Source organism: Heteronotia binoei, chromosome 12 (genome assembly GCF_032191835.1).
Source record: "Heteronotia binoei isolate CCM8104 ecotype False Entrance Well chromosome 12, APGP_CSIRO_Hbin_v1, whole genome shotgun sequence".
Taxonomy (NCBI): domain Eukaryota; kingdom Metazoa; phylum Chordata; class Lepidosauria; order Squamata; family Gekkonidae; genus Heteronotia; species Heteronotia binoei.
Window position 1 is genome coordinate 5,473,088 of NC_083234.1, and position 20,214 is coordinate 5,493,301.

Here is a 20,214-nt window from a genome sequence, read left to right on the forward strand (position 1 = left end):
CAATTGCTTGGGCCAAAATCTATTGGTATGTTTTTATGTCCTGCGCTCTGCTCCAGAAAGGCCCCCAAAGCGACTTACGTAAAATAAGAAAATATAGTTCAATTTCCCACCCTTCCACCCTAGCAGTATTCTGAGGTACTCATGGCCTCAGTTGCTGGCAAATGAACGTTCGGGTGCCCAGCTTTGTCTCCTTAACCCTCTCTCCCCGCCCCCACCCCCTCCACCCCAAAATGTCACATAGAATTAAGGAAGGAGGTTTGCTGTGGCCTGAGCAGTTGTAGCAGTCTGTCCACCACCCAGCCGCTCAGTTCTTGGCTGGCTTGCCAACTCTTGTTCCAAAGACATTCGCATTTTGTTTTCTGGGCAGAGTTAGACGGACCTCTGTGTTTAAAGGCAAGGTTGTATCAATTTGGATTTCAGGTTCTGTATAATACCATGCAAATTGTATAACCATTGCTTTGCGGTAAGACCTCTTAAGGCTTTCTAATTTTACACCTTCCCCTAGTTCCCATTCTTGCCTTTCATATCTTTGCTTTTCTCAGAATGAATCTTCTGGGGCTCTGGGGCCTCTTAGTCAAAAGACATACATCTGCATCCCTCAACTCACATGCTGGGTGTATTCTGAACTATGCAGAACTTGCCTCTCGGCTGCTCTTCTCCGCAAGGCTTAAATTTAGAGTCTGTTTTTATTTGTGTAGCCCTGCGACCTCCTTTTTTCTTCCTGTGATTGGCGGCTTGTATTTGATTCCGGTCACTTTAATGTCTCTGGATCGATGGGCTTTGATCCTCAAGTTTTGTGTGGGGTGGGGAAGGGGGCGGGAAATCGATGTATGCTACATGACACCCCTTTGTGCTAGCCAGCCTCTCAGCCTCTTGCTGCAGCGGGGAAGGAATCTGCCTGGCCAACCAGGGCTGTATGAATGGGGAGCTGTTAATAGGCAGAACAGCTGGGAATGCCTCTGGTTGAATTTCTCTTGAGGTTGTGCTCAAAGCAAGCCTGCATTTGTGGGCGGGTGGATGAGTGTCACATCTCTTGCAGGTTCCTTATCATTTGCATGCCGTCCTCATCCATGAAGGCCAGGCCAATGCCGGCCACTACTGGGCCTACATCTATAACCATCCCCGCAAGAGGTGGCTGAAGTATAATGACATCTCTGTGACAGACGCCTCCTGGGAAGAGCTGGAGAGGGACTCGTTCGGAGGCCTGAGGAACGCGAGCGCCTATTGCCTGATGTACATCAACGAAACGCTTTTCCACTCTGCTGCAGGTGATGGTGCTGAATGGCCTGCCAGAGCCAGGGTGCAGCTGGCCTTGGCTGGTAGCATGAGGGGGTTCTCTTTGGGGAGGGACCTTCTAGGTTGGCTGTCTGGGAACAGGTTTGGGCAAGGCTGAAACTCTCCAGATTCGGATGGGATAGCTCCAAATAATAAGCCTGCAAGGCCAAGGTGGAAGATAATAATAATAATAATAATAAATTTTATTTATACCCCGCCCTCCCCGCCGAGGCAGGCTCAGGGCGGCTTACAGGACATGGTAAAACCATGTTAAAACAATAAAACAACATTATACAATTCAATACAGATAACAATTAAATATTTAAATAATCTAAAAATAGTCTAAAAATATAATCTAATAGTGCTGTTATCTCGGTTATGTTAATGTTAATGATGGCGTGATGTTTATTCCAAGCTCCATCTTAGAAAGCTAGTCGGAAGAGGGCGGTTTTGCAGGCCCTACGGAATTGGCCAAGATCCCGCAGGGCCCGTACCTCTTCCCGCAGCTAGTTCCACCACTGGGGTGCTTTTATAGCTGGATTTCCTTCAGCCCTGGTCAAAATAGTAACTTATCTAGTTGTAGCTATAACTAATTGCATGTAGAAGCATAGAGTTGGAAGGGACCTCCAGAGTCATCTAGTCCAGCCCCCTGCGCAATGCAGGAAACTCACAAGTTCCTCCCCCCACACACTCCCAGTGACACTTGCTCTGTACCCAGAAGACGGCCCAAAAAACCTCCACAAGCCCCACAACAGCCTCCAGGATCCCTGGCCAAACTAGCCTGGAGAAAAATTGCTGCCTGACCCCAGAGCAAGTGTGTAAGAAAGGGCCACAAGAACTAAGCACTGATGTTAACCTTTCTTGCCCTCCCTTTCATGAACTGTCTAAGTTCACAGGATCAGCATTGCTGCCAGGTGGCCATCCAGCCTCTGTTTAAAAACCTCCAAAGCAGGAGAGCCCACCGCCTCCCGAGGAGGAAGCCTGTTCCACTGACGAACTGCTCTGTCAGGAAGTTCTTGTGTGTTGTGCCATCACATCACTTCTAACTTACAGGGACCATAGAAATTTGTGACCTCTAAAACGTCTTAGCTTTAACAGCCTTGCTTAGGTTTTGCAAAGTGTTGGGCACGGCATCCTTTCTTGAGTTAAACCTTCCCGTGTTGGGTCTTCCCATTTTTGGGCTGCCTTCAACTTTCCCTAGTGTAATTGTACCTTCCAGCGAGTCTTGTCTTCTCATAAAGAATGGTAGCCTCAGTTTAGTCGTTTTTGCTTCTAGAGAGAGTTCTGTCGGGGAAGACGAAAACTGGCGCAATCAGCCAAGTATTCTGGCCCCATCTGGATCCCCCGTGCTGTAAATCCCAAGTGGATGTTGAATAGCACAGGGGATCCGGATGGGACCAGGATACTTGGCCGATAGTTCCAGTTTTCCTAACCAATGATGTTTTGAGGGCTGATCTCATAGGTTGCGTTCAGTTAAGTCTGCTCCGTGGCTCTTCATAAAGTTCTGTGTTCAAGGATAAGGAAGGGAGTAAGAAGCAGAAAATGGGGCCATCCATGGGCCAACACCCAGCAAGCAGTTAGGCCTGGGAGCAAAAAAAGCCAGCATCCTGCGTAGGAAAGGGAGGGTGGCGCATATGCCACCAAGGCCGCACTTGTGGGGGGCAGGATGGGATGGAAGCAGTCACAGTGCAGTCATGCAGTTGCCATGTTGATCTGCGGTGGCAAAACCAAAGTCTTGTAGTAACCTGTTAGGGATGGCCCCACGTTGGGAAGGGTGGAATAAAAAGCTGAAAAATGAATGAATGTGTGCATAGGATTTGGGAATTAGCGGAAAGGATGCATGAATCGGAAGGCTGGCATAGGACCAAGCACTGTAAGGGCTCTTCCATCATGTGCAGTGCATGTGTATTCTCCCCCTCCCCTCTGCACGTAGTGTGGTGTGTGTAAATAAAAACCGCAGACTGATTTTTGTAAGTCCTGTCTAATCTTCCCAAATAACTGGAGAGAGCCCCCGAGTGCCAATAAGGGAAGAGCGAGTGACTACTTCCTGTGACAGCATCTTTGCTGTCAGAGGCGGGGTGTGAGAGCAGTGAGCCCCTACTGGTGACTTCTTCTTTTCCCCAGCCAATGAGGACCACAGTGGGCATTTCCAGAGGGAAGCGGAAGCTCTGGATACAGCACTGCAGGACTACATTCGAGACCACAACTGGCGGGTTGAACAAGAAATGGCGGAAATGGAGGAGGAGCAGTCCTGCAAGATGGCACAGATAGAGGAGTTGGAGTCATCCGTTGACTCTCAGTATCTCTCGACAGACTCTTCGCAGGGTGAGAGGCAGTTGCTCTTCAGGCTGGCACTCTCCACCCCCTCCCATTTGAGCTGCCAGCTTCTAGCCAGGCGCCGCTGGGTGCAAACCCTCCTCCCAAGCTTTGGAGCACCCGCCCCCGGCAGCCTCCTTGAAAGCTAACGATAGGCCACATCTCTTTTCTTTCACACTAGCTTCACCCTCTGAACACGTGGTGTGCCCTCTCTCTACCGAACATGCCATGATCTCCAAGGACCAGACGGCTCAAGCCATCGCCAAAGCAGCTGACGTTTATGAGAAGAATGGGGCGGGGGCAGCTTTCATAGCGGTGAGAACCACCTTCCTCCCCATTCTTGCTTGTGCCTCTGCCCCTGTATAAATCGATGGTGCGGCCTCATTTGGAGTACTGTGTGCAATTCTGGTCACCGCACCTCAAAAAGAAGATATTATAGCATTGGGAAAAGTGCAGAAAAGGGCAACTAGAACGATTAAAGGGTTGGAACGCTTTCCCTGTGCAAAAACGTTAAAGCTTGGGGCTCTTTAGCTTAAGAGAAACGTCAACTGTGGGGTGATATGATAGAGGTTTACAAGATTATGCATGGGATAGAGAAGGTAGAGAAAGAAGTACTTTTCTCCCTTTCTCACAATACAAGAACTCGTGGGCACTCAATGAAATTGCTGAGGAGTCTGGTTAGAACTGATAAAAGGAAGTTCTTTACTCAAAGGGTGATGTACACGTGGAATTCACTGCCACAGGAGGTGGTGGTGGCTACAAGCATAGCCAGCTTCAAGAGGGGATTGAATAAACATTGAGCAGAGGTCCATCAGTGGCTGTTAGACACAGTGTATTGTTGGAAGTCTCTCTGGGGCAGTGATGCTCTTTATTCTTGCGCTTGGGGGGGCATAGTGGGAGGACTTCTAGCCCCACTGGTGGACCTCTTGGTGGCACCTGGGTTTTTTGGCCACAGAGTGTTGGACTGGATGGGCCATTGGCCTGATCCAACATGGCTTCTTTTATGTCCTTACGTTCTCCTGTCATATCTGATTTCAGACTTCCTGTTTTGCTTGTCTGTCTTTTTATTCTATCATTTGACGTTGTCACTCCTCCCTTCTTGCCCTGCTGCCGCAGCCAAAGGGGGCAGAGCCAGCGGAGGAAACCCTGGAAGAAGCCAGCCTCGCACCTCAGGCAGAAGAGCAGCAGGGCCCTGTGGGGGTGGCCCCTGTGGCTCCTGCCCTGCCTAGCTCTCAGGTCTCTGAAGTGGAGATCCCCAGTGTGGGCAAGATTCTGGTGAGGTCGGATGCTGATGGCTATGACGAGGAGGTAGGCGGCTGAGTGCAGCCAGTGCCTCGGTTTGTGTTGTGTGGAGTGTTCAGGCCCAGCTGCTTTGGTGCTTCTGTGCGCTGTGTGGAAAAGAGGGGAGGAGGAGGAGACGACGGCACCACTGCGCTCCTTGGAGCTCCTGTCTGAATTTGTGCATCCTCTTGCCACGTAGGAGCCAGTTTTATTGCTAGGAGGTCAGTGAACCACAGCGCATGGGAAAGTTAGCCACTAGCTTCGTGCGGCATTGAGTTGCGCTTTTGCTTGCTTAACCACAGGCCCATCTCGTGGTGCATGCACACACGGTTCAGCTGTAGCCCGTAGTGTTGTGGTGTTAGTGCCTAAAATCTGCATGCGTGTAAGCCTGAATCAATGCATCCTAGAAATGAATCCCCTAAACAGACCTTGGCTCTTCTGCCTGCTTTGGGAAGCTTGTCTCTTAAATTCATAATTGTTAAACTTTCTCTTCCCCTCCCCACTTGGTTATTGTCCTTTTCCCCCGTATCCACCTCTCTCTGTTCTTTGTGGCAGGTGATGCTTAGTCCCGCCATGCAGGGTGTGATCCTGGCCATAGCTAAAGCCCGCCAGACTTTTGACCGGGATGGGTCTGAAGCGGGGCTAGTTAAGGTACCTGCTGTTTCGAACCTGGGCACGCAAGTCTGTCTGTCTGTCTTGGTGGGGAAACGTCAGGGCTTTCATGCCAGATGCCAGCAAGCCATCTTCCTTGTTCTCCCCTGGGATGTTTTGCTTACACAGAGTGTTGTCTGTTTTGGTCATGGGAGAACGTCTTCTGATGGGTAACATCAAGGAAGCAGGAGTTCAATGGTTTCTGGAGGAAGAGGCTTCTCAGTACAACCCCCCCCCCCATCCCCACAAAGGTAACACGGTATTTAGGGGCTGCTAAGCGCCGACATTGCTTTGCTCCTCCCTAATTGGTCTTACCTGGTTCCTGTGTGGCTTCAGTTTTGTCTTGCCTCAGGAAGGTATCAAGAAAGGCAAGCAGAAGCCGCGGCTGCTGTCCTGAAAGCAAATAGGCGGTGTTTTGCTAAAGGGCAGTGTGGGAGAGATGGTTGCTGCAAAGGCCAAAATTTGGCCCCTGTTTGGGATTTGTTTCAGTCTGATCTATTGTAAGTCCTGTCCACATCTTCTCTTAAAAGGCAAGTAACAGCCATGTCTTCATTATTAGGTAAAAGAGGACATATAAATTCCATAGGAAGTTTTGTAGTATTTCCCAAAACATCTCAGTTTTTCTCTTTGGAAAAGAAAATGAATACTGTACATCTTGAATTAAGGAGGGGGGGGGGTGTTAGTGTTTCCCCCAGATTTCGCAACTTTTCTCAGAAGAATTGAAAAAGGGGGTTATGTGGAGAAAAAAAAAGAAAATGGCATTTCCCCTGAAATGATCTAGGCCTTCGTACTTTGGGCATTATAGTACTTCCTTCTAAAGTACTACTTCCACTGCCTGATATCTCTTTGTGTCACATTCTCCTGCTTTCATGCAGTGTTGCCAGACTGTGGTGGGGAGAGATGTTGGGCCTTCTTTCTGCTCATGGTGCTTAATGATATTCTGACTATCCAGAGTCAGGCTTTCACTCTCTACAAAGAGGAATTTCCATCCAGCTCTCCACCCAATAAAACTCCTCTCCTGTCACCATCCTTCCTTGTCAGTTTATACAGGTGATTGTGTAAGTTCAGAGAGTTTATTTGGCACAGTTGAGTTTGCATGGGGCATTCCCACGTGTCAGCACTGGGGTTTTACAATCCTCTAAGTCAGGGGTGGCCAACGGTAGCTCTCCAGATGTTTTTTGCCTACAACTCCCATCAGCCCCAGCCAACATGGCCAATGGCTGGGGCTGATGGGAGTTGTAGGCAAAAAACATCTGGAGAGCTACCATTGGCCACCCCTGCTCTTAAGTCCCACACTGGAAAAGGCAAAAGTCCTGTGAGCCAAGAGACAGGTACAGCATTATCTGTACCTGAAGGTCACATCATCCAAAGTGCCCTAAAGCCTTCTGGGAAACAAACCAAAGTTTCAGCTATAGAAATTAAAATAGCAGAAGTTTAGCAGAGGACTGAGGCTCAATCCAGCCCTAATTCTGCAACAGATTACAAAATTTAAACCTGCAGTAATGTATTATGACAGTGCAGCAAGACTAGATTGTAGAATTAGAAAACAAGCAATAAAACAGAATGATACATATAAAATGTAGTGAGCACTAGATTATGGTGATTAGAAAACAGTGTGATAAGAATAGGATAATGCATTTTAAAAACCACCAGTGGATTTTCCACAGACAGCAAGCTATACCCTTATTCCTTTACGGGAAGGGATGCGGCTCAGTGGAAAAGCTGCTGCTTTGTATTCAGAAGGTCCCAGGTTCAATCCCTGGAATCTCTAGCTAAAAGAACCAGGCAGTAGCTGATGTAAAGACTCCTACCTGAGGCCCAGGAGAGCTGCTGCCTGTCTTGAGTAGACAAAATTGACTTGGGTAGACCGAAGGTCTGATTCAGCATAGGATAGCTTTATGTGTGTGCCTGTGTCTTTATAGAATGCCTTCCCAAACAGTTCTGTTTTATATATTCTGCGGAATGATAAGAGTGTCTGAGCCTCCTTCACCTTCTTGAGGTTGCCGCTCCACTGGGAGGGAACCAGTGTTCTCTCTAAGCTGAGCCAGCTCACAGATTTTTAGCTCCCAGCTCACACATTTTTGTCGTAGCTCAGGAAGGATGATCCCAGAGCACGATAATGGATGCAGCCGCTCACAACTTGAATGCCAGGAGCTCACAAAGTAGGATTTTTGCTCACAAGACTCCGCAACTTAGAGGGAACACTGGTGGGAACAGAAAATAATACTAATAAAATTTTATTTATACCCCGCCCTCCCCGCCAAGGCAGGCTCAGGGCGGCTTACAGGTATGGCAAAGCCATTGAACAATAAAACAGTTATACAATTCAATAAAATTACAATTTACTGTTAAATTTTTACATAATCTAAAACAATCTAAAAACAGTCTAGAATAATCTCTACTCGCTGTTATCTCGGTTATTAGTATTTGTGATGGCGTGATGTTTATTTCAAGCTCCATCTTGAAAGGCTAGCCGGAAGAGGGCGGTTTTGCACGCCCTACGGAATTGACTAAGGTCCCGTACGGCCCGTGTAGGAGTAGCTGTTGACCCTGAAACTTGCAGGCTGACAGCTGCCAAAGGTGAACAAAGCTGTCACAATGGGGCCTCCTGGAAGAAGTAGTCCCAGAATATAGCAATGTACGCTATAGCGGGATGGCAGCTGTATTTGGTCATCGACACAACACTGTGTCTAAAAATTGGCAATTGGCCCTACCTTAGCAACATGCCCGTTGCCAGGGCATGTTTGTTTTCTGAAGCCCTGTGGTGGTGCACGATGGGGGAATGGCAGGCACAAGGAATTAAGGCAAAAACAGGACAGTAGCAAAGTTGGGAATCACAGAAAGTGGAATGCCTGGAGTATACCGTCATTCGGGCTTTGCAGTTCAGACACGAAACTGGGCCAAAATGTCCCTGTGGGAGGCTGTGTAGGATTGCAATTCCTGAGCATTAGCAGACCTTGAGCTTGAAGGAGCTGCTGTCACTGAGCATATATTCTTCAGTGGGGTTAGAGCTGCTCTTTAGTAGATCCATGACTGACTGAGTTGGTAACTGTCGTCTGTTTCTCGGCTTTGCTAGGCATTCCGTGAAGAATACGCCCGGCTGTATCAGCTTTCCAGAGAGACCCCCACACCTCAGAACGACCCCCGGCTTCAGCACGTTCTAGTTTACTTTTTGCAGAACGATGCTCCTCCGCGAGTGGTGGAGCGGACTCTTCTGGAGCAGTTTGCAGACAAAAACCTCAGCTTCGATGAAAGGTTTGTGCAGTGCAGACCTCCAAAGTGTGGAATAGCCCAGCAGAGTCAGCTAGGATCAGCGTACAGAGAGAGAGGGCTCATTGCAACTGTTTCTCTTGAGGATTGTTTAGGCTTTTGTTTGGACTTAATTTAGGCGGCTGCAGTCAAAGAAAAGGGGGCAGGAGTCCAAAGACATGATCAGTAAGATACACTAAAGGTACTAAAACATGGTTTAAACAAACACTTCTTCCGTGTTTCCTGATAATAATAAAGCATAGTTGTCTCACGTGACACATTGCAAAATCAAAAATTGCAGTGCTCTGAGCTCATGGGCGTCTAAATATCTGCCTGATTTTGGTCCCTTTTTTTGCTGACAAGTTGCAGTTGATTTATGGTCACCCTGTGGGGTTTTCAAGGCAAGAGGTACTCAGCGGTGGGTTGTCATTGCCTGCCTCTTCCTAGTGACCCTGGACTTCCTTGGTGGTCACCCATCCAAATAGTTACCTGAGGCAATCAGGCTACCCTGGGGCAGGGCAGTAAAGTATTTCAGCCTGTAGGTGCAGTCAGCCGAGTGCCATTAAGTGACCTCTGACTCACAGTGACCCCCAGGACCATGGGATTTTCAAGACAAGAGACATTCGGGCATGGAGTCCCACTGCCTATCTCTGCGTAGCAACCATGGACTCCTTTAGCAGTCTCTCATCCAAGTAGAGGAAGAATTGCAGATTTATACCCCGCCCTTCTCCCTGTATCAGAGAGAGCGGCCTACAATCTCCTTTCCCTTCCTCCATCACAACAGACACCCTGTGAGGTGGGTGGGGCTGAGAGGGCTCTCACAGCAGCTCCCCTTCCAAGGACAACCTCTGCCAGAGCTACGGATGACCCAAGGCCATTCCAGCAGGTGCAAGTGGAGGAGGGGGGAATCAAGCCTGGTTCTCCCAGATAAGAGAGCTCTGGCTGACCCAAGGCCATTCCAGCAGCTGCAAGTGGAGGAGTGGGGAATCAAGCCTGGTTCTCCCAGATAAGAGAGCTCTGGCTGACCCAAGGCCATTCCAGCAGCTGCAAGTGGAGGAGTGGGGAATCAAGCCTGGTTCTCCCAGATAAGAGAGCTCTGGCTGACCCAAGGCCATTCCAGCAGGCGCAAGTGGCGGAGGGGGGAATCAAGCCTGGTTCTCCCAGATAAGAGAGCTCTGGCTGACCCAAGGCCATTCCAGCAGCTGCAAGTGGAGGAGTGGGGAATCAAACCCGGTTCTCCCAGATAAGAGAGCTCTGGCTGACCCAAGGCCATTCCAGCAGCTGCAAGTGGGGGAGTGAGGAATCAAACCCGGTTCTCCCAGATAAGAGAGCTATGGCTGACCCAAGGCCATTCCAGCAGCTGCAAGTGGAGGAGTGGGGAATCAAACCCGGTTCTCCCAGATAAGAGTCCGCACACCTAACCACTACACCAACCAATGGCAGCCCTTCTTAGCTTCTGCGATCTCAGGGTGATTGTCAGTCCTTGGCTAGAGCCTCTAGTTCTCCGCAGTCACTTGTTTCTGTATTCTCACCACCACCACCACCACCACCACCACCTTTTTTTTGTCTTGCAAGCAGATCAATTAGCATTATGAAAGTTGCACGAGCCAAGCTGAAAGACATCGGTCCTGAGGACATCAACATGGATGAGTATCAGGTAAGAGGCTTGCTGGCCCTGGCCACCTGCTCTCTGTGGCTTGGTATTCCGATGCTGATATGTTCAAACCACACCTGGGGATTTGGTGCTCTGATTGCCCCGGCAACAGATGCTCCCAGTGGGACTAATGGGCCGCACTTGTGAGATGTCGGGATCTCTGCCCAATTTTTGGAAAGACAAGAGCTTCTGTGTGTTAGTGTGCTCTGCTTCTATTTTGATTTTGTGTGTCCATGCATACACATTTTCTGATGGGGAGCATTGGAGCAAATGTATTCCAGTCAAATGTCAAGAAAGTGTGCGATTGCAATAAAAAAGGTCAAAGCCATGCTGGGAATTATTAGGAAGGGAACTGAAAACAAATCAGCCAGTATCATAATGCCCCGGTATAAATCGATGGTGCGGTCTCATTTGAAATACTGTGTGCAATTCTGGTCACCGCACCTCAAAAATGATATTATAGCATTGGAAAAAGTGCAGAAAGGGGCAACTAGAATGATTAAAGGGTTGGAACACTTTCGCTATGAAGAAAGGTTAAAACGCTTGGGGCTCTTTAGCTTGGAGAAACATCGACTGTGGGGCGACATGATGGAGGTTTACAAGATTATGCATGGGATGGAGAAAGTAGAGAAAGAAGTACTTTTCTCCCTTTCTCACAATACAAGAACTCATGGGCATTCAATGAAATTGCTGAGCAGTCGGGTTAGAATGGATAGAAGGAAGTACTTCTTCACCCAGGGAGCAAGCCTTTTCAGCAATGGCCCCTCGATGGTGAAATCAACTTCCAGAGACGGTGCGAGCCCTGCGGGACCTGAATCAGTTCCGCAGGGCTTGCAAAACCATTCTCTTTCAGCTTGCTTTTAAGACAGAACCCGGCTAAACTGACCTGTAGCCACCTAGCCATCTTATGTATGATTGTGAACTATAGCACCGTAACCTAATTTTAATCCATAACAACTGTTTTATTTATTTTAATTAACCTATGTAATTGAATTGTATTTAAATTTGTTTTGTCTAGATTGTATTTTAAATCATGGTATTCCATGTCTGTAAGCCGCCCTGAGCCCGCCTCTGGCGGGGGAGGGCGGGATATAAAAATAAATTTACTTTACTTTACTTACTTACTTTACCCAAAGGGTGATTAACATGTGGAATTCACTGCCACAGGAGGTGGTGGCAGCTACAAGCATAGCCAGCTTCAAGAGAGGGTTAGATAAAAATATGGAGCAGAGGTCCGTCAGTGGCTATTGGCCACATTGTGTATATATATATGTGTGTGTGTGTGTGTGTGTGTGTATATATGTGTATATATATATATATATATATATATATATAAAAATTTGGCCACTGTGTGACACAGAGTGTTGGACTTGATGGGCCATTGGCCTGATCCAACATGGCTTCTCTTATGTTCTTATGTTCAGTCCATGTCCAGAGGACAACAGAAGAGTGAGGGGGGTGTCAAAGAGGCAGGATCTCTAAATGCCTCTGTCCAGGTCTTCTGCCGAGCTTGGGCAAATTATCCAGCCTTGTCTGAGGCACCCACAGTCTGCTGGGGATTGCTGCTGGCTGGAATTAGTGGCTGTGTGAGAATGACCTTGATTGAGAAAGGTCCTGACATGAGTAAGGGTGTGGCATTGTGTGAAAACAGGAGGAAAGCAGCCAGATAAGAACACAGTAGTGGGAGGTGGGCAGGCTGTAAGGACACCTGCATCATGTTGGGTTTTGACTGCTTGCTGTTTCCCGGACAGAAATGGCATGAAGACTACAGCTTGTTTCGCAAGGTGTCTGTATACCTGCTGACGGGCTTGGAGCTATACCAGAATGAAAAGTAAGATTGTGTGAACTGTTTCCAATTGGGGGTGCTGAAGATGTCCAGGAGCGACAGAGAACATAAGTCTGTTGTGCGGTTGTATCCTCAGACTGCCCATGGAGTGCTGGAAATGTGCCTTTAGTCTGGCAACTAGGCTAGAGTTTGAGGGGTTGGGAGCAAAGAGGTGTCCCTCTGCACTCGGCAAGACTAGCTGAAGTTATATTGTATAAGCAGCAATAACTCTGAGGAACTGGCATTCTCTCCCTCTTTTTCTTCCCAAGGTATTGTGAGGCCCTGACCTACCTGGTGTATGCTTATCAGAGCAACATTACCCTGCTGAGCAGGGGACCCAACAGAGGTGTGGATGAAGCTTTGATCGCTCTCTACAGAAGGAAATGCCTCTTGGTTGGTATCAGCGGCAGTGGCGCCCTTCCCCAACCTCCCCTCCTCTTTGCGGGCAAGTTGTCAGCTTCTAGCTCACACCTGCACTTCCGTTTCCCCTTCTTTGCATAAGCATTTGTGTGTTTGGGCCCATTCCTGTGTGATCTGATAGTCAGTGTTTCTGCTTAAGGTGATAGTTGTATGAGGGTGGGTAGGTAGACAGAATCAGAGTTGGAAGGGACCTCCAGGGTCATCTAGTCCAGCTCCCTGCACAATGCAGGAAATTCACACATGCCTCCCCCTAAATTTACAGGATCTATATTGCTGTCAGATGGCCATTTAGCCTCTATTTAAAAACCTCCCAAGGAAGAAGAGCCCACCACCTCCCGAGGAAGCCTGTTCCACTAAGGAATCGCTCTAACTGTCTGGGAGTTCTTCCTGATGTTGAGCCGGAAACTCTTTTGGTTTAATTTCAACCCATTGGTTCTGGTCCTACCTTTTGGGGCCACAGAAAACAATTCCACACCATCCTCAGTATGATAGAGAGGGATGGTGGCTCAGTGGTAGAGCATCTGCTTGGTAAGCAGAAGGTCCCAGGTTCAATCCCCGGCATCTCCAACTAAAAGGGTCCAGACAAATAGGCGTGAAAAACCTCAGCTTGAGACCCTAGAAAGCCACGGCCAGTCTGAGTAGACAATACTGACTATGATGGACCGAGGGTCTGATTCAGTAGAAGGCAGCTTCATATGTCTAAGGGGAGGGATGGTGGCTCAGTGGTAGAGCATCTGCTTGGGAAGCAGAAGGTCCCAGGTTCAATCCCCGGCATCTCCAAAAAAAGGTCCCGGCAAATAGGCGTGAAAAACTCAGCTTGAGACCCTGGAGAGCCGCTGCCAGTCTGAGTAGGCAATACTGACTTTGATGGACCCAGGAGGGTCTGATTCAGTAAAAGGCAGCTTCATATGAGAGGGAGAATCAGTGTTAATGCTTTAAAAATGTCTGTCGAAAATATCATCCCACTAATTTCTGCTTGGCGCTTCCCTCGATACTCTTTAAGAAACAGATTGTTTTGTGTGCTGTCTTTAAGGCTGTATCCTGGTCTGCTGCGCTAACAACACTGCCTTCCTTTAACGCAAAGTGACAGCATCCGACCATTGTGTTTGCTTAGAGTTATACTTTCCGGAGTCTCGCAGGTTCAGAATTTGTAGCGCAAACATGCTTTTAAAAGTTGGCTGTGCCTGCTCAGGGCAGGTCAAGGACGTCACACCTGCCTGAACTTTCACTGCTAGTCTAAAAAATGGCAGGAGCCCTATCGATTGGTCACAGTCACCGGACTGCTTTTTCTCATCTTGCTTTTCCGCAGAAGCTGAACGATGCTGCAGCAACCCTTTTTGAAAGCTGCCACGAAGTGAGCGTGGCTGAGAGCATGAGCTATTTGAATGAGCTGATCATTCCCTGCATGCACCTCATCGTAAGCAAGGACGTCTCCACGGATGACCTGGATGCCATTGAGGTCATGAGAAATCGTTGGTGTTCTTACCTGGGAAAAGACATGGACGGTAAGGAGCCTCTCAGTTTCTGGCCTGACTTGGGGGGGTGCGCGCCGCATAAACCAAATGGAAAAAAATATGGGAAAATACCTTATTGATACAGCTGAGCCTGAAAAAAAACAGGGGGGTGGGGTGTAGCAATTAAGTGCGTGGACTCTTACCTGGGAGAGCTGGGTTTGATTCCCCACTCCTCCACTTGCAGCTGCTGGAATGGCCTTGGGTCAGCCATAGCTCTCTTATCTGGGAGAACCGGGTTTGATTCCCCACTCCTCCCCTTGCAGCTGCTGGAATGGCCTGGGGTCAGCCCGAGCTCTCTTATCTGGGAGAGCCAGGTTTGATTCCCTGCTCCTCCACTTGCACCTGCTGGAATGGCCTTGGGACAGCCAGAGCTCTCTTATCTGGGAGAACCGGGTTTGATTCCCCACTCCTCCCCTTGCAGCTGCTGGAATTGCCTGGGGTCAGCCCGAGCTCTCTTATCTGGGAGAGCCGGGTTTGATTCCCCGCTCCTCCACTTGCGCCTGCTGGAATGGCCTTGGGAAGCCAGAGCTCTCTTATCTGGGAGAACCGTGTTTGATTCCCCACTCCTCCACTTGCATCTGCGGGAGTGGCCTTGAGTCAGCCAGAGCTCTCTTATCTGGGAGAACCGGGTTTGATTCCCCACTCCTCCGCTTGCAGCTGCTGTAATGGCCTTGGGTCAGCCCGAGCTCTCTTATCTGGGAGAGCTGGGTTTGATTCCCCACTCCTCCCTTGCACCTGCTGGAATGGCCTTGGGTCAGCCATAGCTCTCTTATCTGGGAGAACTGGGTTTGATTCCCCACTCCTTCACTTGCACCTGCTGGAACGGTCTTGGGTCAGCCATTGCTCTCTTATCTGGGAGAACTGGGTTTGATTCCCCACTCCTTCACTTGCACCTGCTGGAATGGCCTTGGTTCAGCCAGAGCTCTCTTATCTGCGAGAGCCGGGTTTGATTCCCCACTCCTCCACTTGCGCCTGCTGGAATGGCCTTGGGTCAGCCATAGCTCTCTTATCTGGGAGAACTGGGTTTGATTTCCCACTCCTTCACTTGCACCTGCTGGAATGGCCTTGGTTCAGCCAGAGCTCTCTTATCTGGGAGAGCCGGGTTTGATTCGCCACTCCTCCACTTGCGCCTGCTAGCATGGCCTTGGGTCAGCCATAGCTCTGGCAGAAGTTGTCCTTGAAAGGGCAGCTGCTGTGAGAGCCCTCTCAGCCCCACCCACCTCACAGGGTGTCTGTTGTGGGGAAGGGAGGTAAAGGAGATTGTGAGCCGCTCTAAGACGCTGAGATTCGGAGTGGAGGGTGGGTATAAATCCAATGTTGTCTTCTTTATTTGGGTGTATTCAGCTATGCCAGAGCCAGCCTCCTTGCAGTTCTGTTGACCTCAAACAACAAGGGGCCCCAGATACCCCTGGATCAGTTCTGCAGTATACCCTATAGGTCCCCGTAGAGCAGTGCTCATACTTGGCCCCTGAAAGTCCCTTTTTAAAATCCTAGGTCCCTAAAAGTAGGTATATTAATTTTTTTTGAATGATTGATGTAATCTTTAAAAAATGATTTTCAATATAATTTTTAGGCAAGTTGCAGTAATTCAGGTCCAGTGTCTTTAAAAAGTGGTAAGTTTCAACCTTTTGTCCTGGGTACAACATTAAACCGCCTCTTCAGGGACCTTTTCCCTTGTTGCTTTTTTTTAAAAAAAATATTTTTTCGCCCTGGATTCTTTCCTCTTTGGTTGATATTTTTTCTCCATTTCTTGCAGTGTGGTAGCTGTACCTTTTCTTCCTTGTTGCCACAAGAAAATATTTTAAAAACTGTGAAATGAAACTTGGACTCTTACAGTTGAGAGTAGCATTAAAAAGAACTTGAGGGTCTGTTCAGCTGCTTCAGCAGCGGAACACATTTTTTCACCATCAGAAAATGCAGCTTTAGAAACCTCAACATGCAATGAAGAATGTAGACCTGATTCAGGTCAGTCTGCACCGCAGTTGGAATTCTTAAAATGATAAGTAAGAAGGCAAGGCAAGGTCCCCTGTGCGAGCACCAGTCCTTTCTGACTCTGGGGCGACGTCGCATCACGACGTTTTCACAGCAGACTTTTTTACGGGGTGGTTTGCCTTCGCCTTCCCCAGTCAAGAAGGATGCTTCCATTTCTGCGGAACTGATCCCGGCCATGAAGTGTGTTGTCGTTACTCTTCCGCATCTTGCTCTGATTTCAAAGAAACACTTCCAGCTACGTTCCCTCGACTAGATCTCACTACTTTTTTTTGGTTTTCTGCTGCCAAAGTTTCATACCTTGTATCAGCTGCACTTGGAGCTTAGTTTTAAAATAAAGTACTGGACGATGTGAGGAGTTCTTATTTCACCTCACACTTTGATGAGAAAACAAACAATGGTGGACATAAGGCATTGCAAATCAAAATCTGGTTTGGGTCTGACAAATCTCAAGAGGTGGGAAAAGGAGATTTTTTTTTTATTATTGGCCGTGCAACTGCAGAGGACTTGAAGAAGAAAATAAGCGAAGCCCTCAAGCTTGTGACACTTGGTAGCGATGGAGCAAACGTAAACAAAAAGGTTTTTAGGCTGATGAGATACGGAACTGAAGCATTGAGAGGTCTTGTCTTGTGCAAAAGGGCCTAGATGAATTTGAGGAAATCTGTGTCTGAACTTCTTCTGTATTGTGGTTTACAATTTTTTTTCATGAATTCCCAGCAAGATTCGAAGCCTTTCAGAATATTCAACATCATCTTCAGTTCCCTTCCCAAGTTCTTATCAAACGTTTCTCCTCGAGGTGGTTTGCTCTAGGATCAGCAGCTGTGACTCCTTGAGCAAATGGCCTTCCATAACAAAATGCCTTCTAGAATTTGTACCACCGTAGAAGTCATCACTGGTGAAAAACCAGTTCTGCAAAATCATTTCTCTGTACTTAAAAAAAAATCTTCTGATGAAAGCTGAAATCCTTTTTGTCATCTCAAGTGTTAAGATGTTCTCTGAGTACTGTTTTTCCAAAGAGAAACTCCCATGATTCATGTTCTGTACAAGCATTTGGAGGAACTTCTGCAGAAAATTAGTAATAAGAGTTTGCAAACCTGAGACAAGTCAGGACTTTGATAGCAGTTCTTTAAAAACCCCTCATTGCATTTATATATAGTGAGGAAATCCAGAGCGAGCTAAAAAAAGAGTAAATAAATGCAAGCCCTCAGCTTCAAGCTAAAAGTTCCGAAATACTTCATTGTGTCTGGGAAATACTTCCAGGAGGAATGCAACATAAAGAGAGACTATCCTTCATGATACGGCTTTTTTAAATCTGAAAACTCTCAGCTACCAGCAATGAAGCAAAAAGGGGTAAGAATGATGCCTTTTGAAATCCATACAAACTGCCTGATTGATGAGCGGACGGTGATTAGAGCAGAAACATTCATAGGAATTGATAATGGAGACCTTGAAACATTTTTGAAAGAAGTTTCTGAAGTAAAGAATGTAATGAATGACACAAAATACAAGGGAGTAACAAAAGTTGTTAAAGCCTGTCTTTCATTGCCACATGGTGATTAAGGGCTCCATGGTAAAGCTGCAGCACTGCAGTCCTAAGCTCTGCTCACGACCAGAGTTCGATTCCAGCAGAAGCTGGGTTCAGGTAGCCGGCTGCAGGTTGATTCAGCCTTCCATCCTTCCGAGGTCGGTAAAATGAGTCCCCAGCTTGCTGGGGGGAATGTGTAGATGACTGGGGAAGAAAATGGCAAACCACCCCATAAAAAGTCTGCCATGAAAACGTGAAAGCAATGTCACCCCAGAGTCAGAAACGACTGGTGCTTGCACAGGGGACTACCTTTACCTTTAATGGTGATATTGAGAGAGGCTTTTCAACATCTGGATATGTGATTACGGAGCAGACAGCTGCTTTGAAAGAAATGCACAATTGCATGTCACAGACGCCTTGAAGTTTTATGGCAATAACCTGCTTGTGTGCCAATCACAAAAAAAGCTCATTGCCTGTGGAAGAAGTGCAAGAAGAAAAGAAGAGATTGGGTTTATATCCCACCCTTCACTACCTGAAGGTGTCTCAGGGCAGCTTACAATCTCCTTTACCTTCCCCTCCCCACAACAGATACCCTGTGAGGTAGGTGGAGCTGAGAGCTCTAACAGAAACTGCCTTTTCCAGAACAGCCTCTGAGAGAGTTATGACTTGCCCAAGGTCACTCCAGCAGTTGCATGTGGAGGAGTGGGGAGTCAAACCCAGTTCTCCCAACATATGAAGCTGCCTTCTACTGAATCAGACCTTTGGTCCATCAAAGTTAGTATTGTCTACTCAGACTGGCAGTGGCTCTCCAGGGTTTCAAGCTGAGGTTTTTCACACCTACTTGCCTGGACCCTTTTTAGTTGGAGATGCCGGGGATTGAACCTGGGACCTTCTGCTTACCAAGCAGATGCTCTACCACTGAGCCACCGTCTCTCCCAGATAAGAGTCCCCACAATCACTACACCAAATTGGCCCATCAGTGCTTAGAGGAAATCAAACTGGGAGAAAAGAGACTTACAGAAGAGAGAGAGAGAGAGAGAAAGGGCAAAAGAAGAGTGGAAAGTGAAGAAAAGAAGGCTTTTGATGATATGAAGAAAATGTTGGTTATGAAAAGAAAAGTAGAAGTCTAGGAAGAGTGCGGCTGACAGACTCCTTGAGCATACATCATGCATTACGTCTTAACTGAACAGAAAAGCTTTGAAAAACTGCAGGCAGCTCATGGGCTATTGGAAGGATATAAAGGTTATAACTCTAAAAGAACATGACCAATAAAAGACATGCATGCAAGCAAAGACATTGGGAGGGAAAACATCTTCTCTAATTTTTTTTTTAAAGGTCTGCCAAGAAAGAAAAGTAGTAAAAGGATCAATTAACTGTTAACCAAAGCTAAATGTACTATTTAATATTTAAGGTATTAAAAAGAAATGATAATGAGTAGAGGTATAAAAGTACTCTACGTTTTTGTATTTTGACTATGAATAAAAATGAACCGTACCCCATCCTGGGTCAAATGAAAAACCCTTATTTTTGGTCATTTAATATGGCTAAAATAATCGATTAACATAATAATTGAGACAAGCTAAAAATTGAACTTAAGGAGTTAATATGCACTGAAAAGAGTCTTTTTAAAAGTTTTTTTGTTTGATTTTAACTGGCTTACTGGTAGAATTTTTTTTAAAAAATCTTTTGAGTGACATTTTTGTTGTCTCCATGGTTTTTATGAGGTCCCTATTTTGGTCCCGTTTTTGACTTGAAAGTACCCTGAAGGTCCCTAAAATAGATTTAAATATCGAGTATGAGCCCTGCATAGAGTATAATGGAGCTAGTGGAAAAATGGGTTTCCCATATCCAAATACCATACTGGTATTCAGATTCAGGAATATAGAGAAACGCTGACATTTTTCAGGCTCAGTATACCCAAACCCCCCAAATACCAAGCTTTCTGCACATCCCTGACTTCTATAATATGCCCAAGTCTTCTCTTCCTCTTGATCTAGTATCTCCTCCCCAATATGGCTTTCTGCTTTGTTTCTTCAATGGGTGAAATTCAGCAAAAGGCCATTCATGGTGAGCCCTTCAGAGGCAATAGCAGTGTCATCAGGAAGGGTTCAGATTGTTTCAGAACTAACTTTTAACATTTTTTTTTTTAGTATTTGCTTATTAAAATACCAATCTTTGCTTGCGGCTGGCGCTAGCTAGGCAACTTTCGGACCAAGCCTGTGCAGAAGGGATGGGCTGGGCTTGAAGCAAAATGGATCCAGATTGTTGTAACAATAAAGTTGCAAATTAGTTTCTAAGCTGTCAAGAGAGGAAAAGCCTCTGGTTTGGCAAACCTCAGCCTCTGGGAGATGGTGAAAAATGGTCAGGCTTGTCTGAGTGGGGTGGAATAGAAACTGTATTGACTGTGCTCTCCGTTAACTGCGGAGTGCCGTTCTCTTCATCCCCAATAACCTGTAAAATACTTGATTTGCAGTGCATGTTGAAGGTATTCAGAATGCTCTGCCTGGCATGCACT

At 47.1% G+C, this 20,214-nt stretch overlaps 1 protein-coding gene across 1 annotated transcript in view; it reads left to right on the forward strand.

Moving 5' to 3' along the window:
- The window catches only part of USP28 (ubiquitin specific peptidase 28), a 57,054-nt gene that overhangs the window by 32,041 nt on the left and 4,799 nt on the right, over positions 1-20,214 (forward strand). The window contains exons 16-25 of the mRNA XM_060250512.1: positions 1,040-1,268; positions 3,400-3,600; positions 3,773-3,906; positions 4,708-4,899; positions 5,428-5,523; positions 8,600-8,778; positions 10,351-10,429; positions 12,178-12,257; positions 12,521-12,644; positions 13,981-14,176. Of these exons, the coding sequence (XP_060106495.1) occupies positions 1,040-1,268; positions 3,400-3,600; positions 3,773-3,906; positions 4,708-4,899; positions 5,428-5,523; positions 8,600-8,778; positions 10,351-10,429; positions 12,178-12,257; positions 12,521-12,644; positions 13,981-14,176 (1,510 nt within the window). The remainder of the gene's footprint in view (positions 1-1,039; positions 1,269-3,399; positions 3,601-3,772; positions 3,907-4,707; positions 4,900-5,427; positions 5,524-8,599; positions 8,779-10,350; positions 10,430-12,177; positions 12,258-12,520; positions 12,645-13,980; positions 14,177-20,214) is intronic.